The sequence below is a fragment of the Cebus imitator genome, unplaced genomic scaffold (genome assembly GCF_001604975.1).
Source record: "Cebus imitator isolate Cc_AM_T3 unplaced genomic scaffold, Cebus_imitator-1.0 Scaffold592, whole genome shotgun sequence".
Classification (NCBI taxonomy): domain Eukaryota; kingdom Metazoa; phylum Chordata; class Mammalia; order Primates; family Cebidae; genus Cebus; species Cebus imitator.
This window is the reverse complement of record NW_016107907.1, coordinates 568,948-575,805: the sequence shown is the minus strand read 5'-3', so window position 1 is coordinate 575,805 and position 6,858 is coordinate 568,948. Positions and strand designations below refer to the sequence as shown.

The window sequence follows — 6,858 nt, the reverse complement described above, 5'->3', positions numbered from 1 at the left end:
TTTTTAAGGACTGCCACCAAAAGCACGGACACAGTGGACCGAGACAAACAAAGCATCAGAGAACAACTCCAAACAGTAGGCTACTCAAAAAAGCACCAAGGAAAAATGGATTTTTGTGAGGGCAAAGCAAGCAGTAGGGGCAGGAGAACAAATGCAGTGACTTCTGAATAGGGCCATTTAGCTGATTTATAAATGACCTCACCAGAGTCCTTTGCTGTGGGAGATTGATGTGTTCCTCCTTCCAAAGCTGGGGTCCATGGACTTGTTTTCGGGGGAACCAAGGAATCGACTCCAAGGGTGCAAAGCCCTTATTTTCAAACCTTAATTAACTGGAACCTAATTAGGACTTTGGAGGGTTTTTTTTCCACTTAAAAGGAAAATTTTTTTCTCAAGTCAGCTTGGTGTAAATGGAGGCAAAGTGAACACAGGGCAATTTGGATTTCTTGCATATGAGCAACTCTTTTAACCTTTAGTTTTCTGATAAATTGAGAAGGCCAATGAGAGACAGATACCCAAAGTCATTTTCAGCAATAAAACTCTGATTCTGAGACATGCCAACAGATCTTTATTTATCAATAATCTGAGATAATTCTTCTATTTTGACAACTATACCCCATCCTCATATGAACTGGGATCACCTGACAGTCTTTTATAGTTTTTAGAGTATATCACATATTTAATTCAACTGAACTTTGCAACAAACTGTTGGGGTGAGGTCTCTAAAATGTAAGGACAGAATCTCTCTCCTGTGATGTGCTTCAGCAGCCATTGGTTGGTTATTCTAAAAGTTAGAAAAAGAAGGGAATCACACAGAAGAGAAACCCATCGCTAAATGTTCTAATTTATATAGATGTATCTTCATTTGCTAATTTTTTCTTTTTTTTAGTGTAAGGCTTTCAAAAAGGGAGAGTGCCAACTGGATTTCTACACAGTCTTTTCTGAATAAACTACACTCGCAATTCACTGTCTATACTTTATCATTTGGTTTCTTCAAAAAAGAATGAGAATTTAGACATTTACAAAGCAATGTGAATACAGAATGCTTACTGGATTCCATAATTACCCCATTTTACAACTGAATTTTTAAAGACTTATCCTTATCCAGGTCTTTCCAAAACATTTAACTTAGTTTTTTTATGAAAACAACAGCTTCTTTTCTATGTTCATATTTGATCAGTTTACCTGACACATAGTTAAACTGCATAATTACAACACGTACAACTGGCCTCGCCAGGTTTGAGAACACACATAGCATTCCCCTGGGGGTGGGGGGCGAGGGAGAAGGCAGTACTAGACAGCCAGTGCCACCTGCTGTGGTCACTGATCACTGAATTGACAGAGGGAAAGACGGGCATGGCTGAGATGATTGCAGGGCTGGACTACAGCTGAGGGAGGGAGGTCAGGGACAGAGAGACAGATTTTGGCTCATTAGCACCCAATTAGTAGTTAGAATCACAAGAGTAGAGGAGGTCACTCAGGGTGGGAGTGTGGATAGAGAAAGGACAAAGGTGGGGTAGATCCAGGGGATGCCAACCCTAAAGTGGTGGGCAGAAGAGGCTTCTGCAAAGGGGGCCAGCAGGACATTGGAGATGTACAAAGAGAAACAGAGAACGAGGAGGTGGGTTTCAAAGGGCCTGGTGCAGGTCAGAAGTCTAAGAAGCAAGAACTATAAGGTATCCTTGGATTTGACAATAAGGCAGCCACCAGTAAGTGAAAATGCGAGTACGTTCACACTCCCATGAATGATTTCTTGAAGGAAGGAAAGTAGGTATTCTGTAATCCCCTATGCCTTTCGTTTCTCTTCCACCACGTCTGCTGTCTTCTTCAGTGTCCGCTCTGCCTCCTGTCTCCCTGCCAGCATTCTCATGCAGATAGGCCTGCTCAGGCTGCCTAAGCTTAGGCCAGGGAAGGAGCAGGAAAACTCCAGAGGTTACCCTGACTGCCACACAGAGACAGGACAGGTCATCCACTGGTCCCAAGAGCAGCCACTTCTACCTAAGCCCAGAGCAGCACCTATTTGCAATGCCTGCTAAGAAGCATTTGTGCAAGTCTGTTGCAAAAGGCAGGATAAAATCAAAACTGCAATCAGAAGGCTTTACAGCCAGGCCTTTCAGATTTCTCCCGGCTGACAGGCTCAGGGAAAAAAGTCTGCATGAGGCAGTCTGGTGAACAGTTCCACTCTCCTACCCACCTCATTTTTCAGACACATGGCAACTTCCTAGAGCACACAACAAGCAGGGAAGGAGAGTGTGGGTAAGAAATATAAATGAAAGAGGAAAAAAAGTCGATAATACAAAACATAGTCTCTGCTCTGTAAGGTACTGGCAAGCAATAAAAAAGAAATCTTGGGTCCTAACAGTCACAGACTCTCAGACATGGAAATTCAACCAGGTTTCAGTGACAGCTGCCTAAGTCCCAGAGGGCTGCCAGCATGGCTATGATAGTTCAGACTTATCAATGTCAATCCAGGCCAATGTGTTTTTCACTAGCCAGTGTTCTATAGCAGGAGTCCCCAACAGCCCCTCCATGGCCCGTTAGGAACAGGGCCGCACAACAGGAGGTGAGCAGCGGGTGAGCATGACCACTTGAGCTCCGCCAGTGGTGGGTGAGCATGACCACCTGAGCTCCACCTCCTGTCAGATCAGTAGTGGCATTAGATTCTCACAGTAACTCAAACTTGATTGTGAACTGCTCATGCAAGGGATCTAGGTTGCATGCTCCTTATGAAAATCTAACTAATGCCTGATGATCTGAGGTGGAAGTTTCATTTCAAAACCATCCCCCACCCCCAGTCTGTGGAAAAATTGTCTTCCATGAAACCAGTCCCTGGTATCCAAAACAATGGGGACTGCTGTTCTATTGTAAACAAATAAAAGATGAGGAATAAGAATAACTACTATTTTTTCCCAAGCCTTCAGATCAGACACTGGTCAGCTGCCTCCTAAATTTCCATGTCTCCTATTCTTGCCTCCACTAAAGAACAGATTTGAATAGAAACCTGAGGTGAGGATCACAGACTGGACATAGCCTTACCAGGGAAGACCAGCTGGGGGTTTTGGACAGAGCCACCCACATAGACCCACTGTATATGGAGAGTGAATGGGAGTTAATTCCGGCTGGCCTCAGAGAACACGATTTTGATGTGGTAATTGGGGCAAGGGGAAGGAAGGAGGAATTTAAGCCTGCCATGCTGCCTTCAACCACGCTGGGTTCAGGACAAGTCAAATCCGTTGGCTGCCCTGAAAAAAAACATGTACTGACCTGATCCAAACGAAGTGCGCCATCTGCAAAGCGTTGCTGGCGTAATCGCTTGGCAATTCCGTGGAGATTCAAGACGGCCTGGTGTACCTCCTCGCTGCTATGCTCTGGGGAAATGGGAGGCAGCTCTGTCGCAGGGATTTTCTCAGTGGGGCTTTCAATCATGCTCTGCGCATGCTCGTAGCTAAGTTTGGTGCAGGAGCGGATGATGGTCCGGCCAAACCATTCATCAAGGATCTGCAAAGATGGGACAGTCTGTGAGGGAATTGTGAGGAGAATTTTTTTCAGGATTTTCTTCCTTCAACCACTCATCCATAGACATTCAACAAAGATTTATTGAGCACTGCTCAGAATGGTGGCAGGTTCAGGCTAGGCACCCAGATGAATCAGAGATAGAAGCTGCTACCCTCAGGGAGCTTAGTCTCCACCTGGTGTGGAATTAATCTAACAGGCACTGGACACCTATGGATGATCCCCAAGCACACTGGTGGCACAGGCAAGGCACATTGGAGGTTTTTCCATTAGTTTTGGTGAATGGGCATCAATCTCAACACTCAGGGGAGTGGAGGAGAGAGCTGTCAACAACATGGCAGACAGGTACTCTGCGGGTTTGGGAACAGCTCAGATGCAGGGTAAAGGAGAAGGGGAAGGCAGGGCCACTGACAGAAAGAGGGAACACAGGTGGAAAAGCAGGATAGGGCTAGAAAGAGAAAACCCATTTCCACGGTTTCATTTGGCGCACATATGTAGAGACAGAAGTCTAGAACAGGCTTCTCAATCTCGGCACTGCTGGGCTAAACAATTTCTTGTTGGGCGGGGGCTGAAGTGTGCTTTATAAAACGTTCAGCAGTATCCCTGGCCTCTATCCACTGGATGTCAGGGGCACCTCTCCCCTACACCCTCAAGCTGATAATAAAAAATGGCTCCAGGCATTGCCAAATGTCTTCTGGGGGAAAGCTGGCACAGGATGAGACACACTGGGCTTGAAGGAGATATACCCAAGTTTAGTGGTGGTGCCAGCTGAATGGTGGGATTACCACTGAGGTGCGTTTTATTATTTTCACTTTTCTGTATTTTGTATAATAAATATGTATTACTTATAAAACAAAAAATGAACATTAAAACATTTTTGGGACTCTTGGGTCTGAGGTGCAGGGAGAGACGCAGGCGAGGTGATCTGGTAGGTATCTGGGTGTGGGTCTGGTCCATCTGGACGAAGAGGGGTCTACAGAGAAAAGGGTGGTCAGGAGAGGCAGGGCTGCTTGGCCTAGCACACCTCCTTCATGTCAAGGAGCAAAAAGAGAAGCCAGGGAATGAAAACAGGAGAAAAATAAGAGAGTTGGGAGAGACAGGACAAAAACCAGGGGTGTCCAATGTTAAGCAGGAGAAAAGAGCTTTAAGAAAGGGGACTCGGAGGCAACAAGGGACACTCTGGAGCACTTACTATGAGACAGGCATTGTTCACACTCTCCATATGGCAACTATTTAATTCTCATAACAACTCTATGAGGTAGGAATTTTGCTATCCTCTTCTTCAGATGAGGAAACCAAGGCACAGAGAAATTAAGGAATTTGCCCAAGGCTACACTGCTAGGGACTGGCAAAGCTGGGAACTGAACCCAAGCAGTCCAGCCCTAGAGCCTGAGCTCTACACCACAAGTATATGTCTAATACCACTTGGATATCAGAGAGGAGAAAAAAAAGACAAACTCCTAGCATTGAGCATTTGCTGGCTGTTTTAGGAAAATGCAGGAGAGAGGCAGAGTCACACTGCAAAGGGTAAAAGCATGTACTGCAAATGGGTCTGGAGCTGCTGTAAGGAGGGCTCCAGCCTTCGCACTCCCAGGGCAGCCAGAGCTTTGACCTCCTGTCAGCTCATGCACATGCCCCCTGTGCCACTCAAACAGCAACATCTGCTGTGTGTGACATGATGTGAAAAAGCCTGGGAAGCACCAGGCTAAGGATAGGTGAAGACTGGAAGTGGACGCAATGCAACCAGCGTGGATGACCACTTCCAAAAGGACGGGAGCACTTTGGAATGAGCAGAATGGAGGGCTGTGTGGCGTTTGCAGGAGAGAAAACATCACTGAAGAAAGATTGAAGACACAAGAAAACAAAAGGGATTCTAGGCCAAGTGGAGGCCATCCATCCAGGACAGAGGAGGGGCGCCCTGGTAGGGAGGAAGGAAGGAAGGAAAGGGGAGGAGACCTTGAGGGGAAGGAGAGGGAAACTGAGAGCATGACCATCACAGAGCCCCAATCTATGTAGACAAGCACGAGGCAAAGAACAAGGGAGGCTAGGTGGAGTTCGAGGGCCTGAGGAAAATGGAAAAGCTCAGAGATAAACGCTGTGGAAGTGTATTTCTTGTGCAAGAAAAGGGAGGGAGTGCCAGTCAGGAGTAGAACCTTTTAGCCTGGGCTTGCAGACATCCCCCTTGCCTTGCTCTTCACCAGACAACCGTTCTGTTCACAACCGCTGACACAATGCTTTCCGAAAAAGCCAACTGAAGGGTCTGTAGGCACTCCCCATGGGGAAGGACTGAGCCCAACCCAGCAGCTGTTCACACCACAAAGCCTCCAGGAAATACAGCTTCTACCCTGGAAGGCTGGAGAGACCACTTTGGTACCATCCACTCTCCCTTAAAGGAAGAAACAATACTCTTGAAAAATGGCAGCCATGGGGTAGAGGAAGAGAATGGTGGCAACTACTCACATTTTTATCTAGAGTGGAGTCTTATGAAGGATCTTGAATCGGTAATCACTGACTTTAACTTTTCTTAAAAAAAAATCCTGAAACTATTCTTTCCAGATTATGCCAAGAACTACCACTATCCAAAGACATAAGGGATTCAAATAACCTCGCTAATCTTTCACTATGGCAAGCAGGTCTTGAATTTGGCTCTTAGGAGGCACATGTGTGTGCTGCAGGCAAAGGCAACTGTAGAGCCGATTCCAGGTACCACCTGACAGTCCCGGTGGGGAGTGCCACATTCGGGTCTCCAGAAGAGTCTAAAGAACCCGTTTTAGGCTCAGCCAGCCTTGTCCTCCTCACACATCCACATTTCCTGAAGAGCTGCTCCAGCCTCCTCTGAAATGACAGGGCCACGACCTCTTCATTCTTGTGGTCTCAAGGGTTTCCCCTGGTGATTTAGCTTGCTTCCTTTTCTACATTTCATTCCAAACCCAGTCACTCCTCCTGTGGGTCTACATCAGGCTGCACAGTCTGCCTTCGGCATGCTCAGGGAATGTCAGTTTCAGTTCTATGCCACTGCTCTCTTGCACATTTCACAAGTGGTCTAGAGGTTCCCTCCAGCATCCAGCATCCAGGTCACAGGGTCTGCAGCCTCCCAGCATCTGCGGTCTTTTTCCCTAGTGAATGTTCCAGCACAGGGTAACCAGTATACCCTGATCGGGCATCTGCTTTCACAAAAACCATGGATCAAGAACTGCTTAAAAAATCTAGCGAATGTTGGCCAAGCACAGTGGCTCATAGCTGTAATCCCAGCACTTGGGAAGTCAAGGCAGATGGACTGCTTGAGGTCAGGAGTTTGCAACCAGCCTAGCCAACATGGTGAAACCCTATCTCTACAAAAAATACAAA

At 46.6% G+C, this 6,858-nt stretch overlaps 1 protein-coding gene across 1 annotated transcript in view; it reads right to left on the bottom strand.

Annotated features, from left to right (window-relative positions):
* Positions 1-6,858, bottom strand: part of DIS3L2 (DIS3 like 3'-5' exoribonuclease 2) — a 386,191-nt gene that overhangs the window by 70,565 nt on the left and 308,768 nt on the right. The window contains exon 13 of the mRNA XM_017516523.2: positions 3,262-3,495. Coding sequence (XP_017372012.2) covers positions 3,262-3,495 — 234 coding nt within the window. The remainder of the gene's footprint in view (positions 1-3,261; positions 3,496-6,858) is intronic.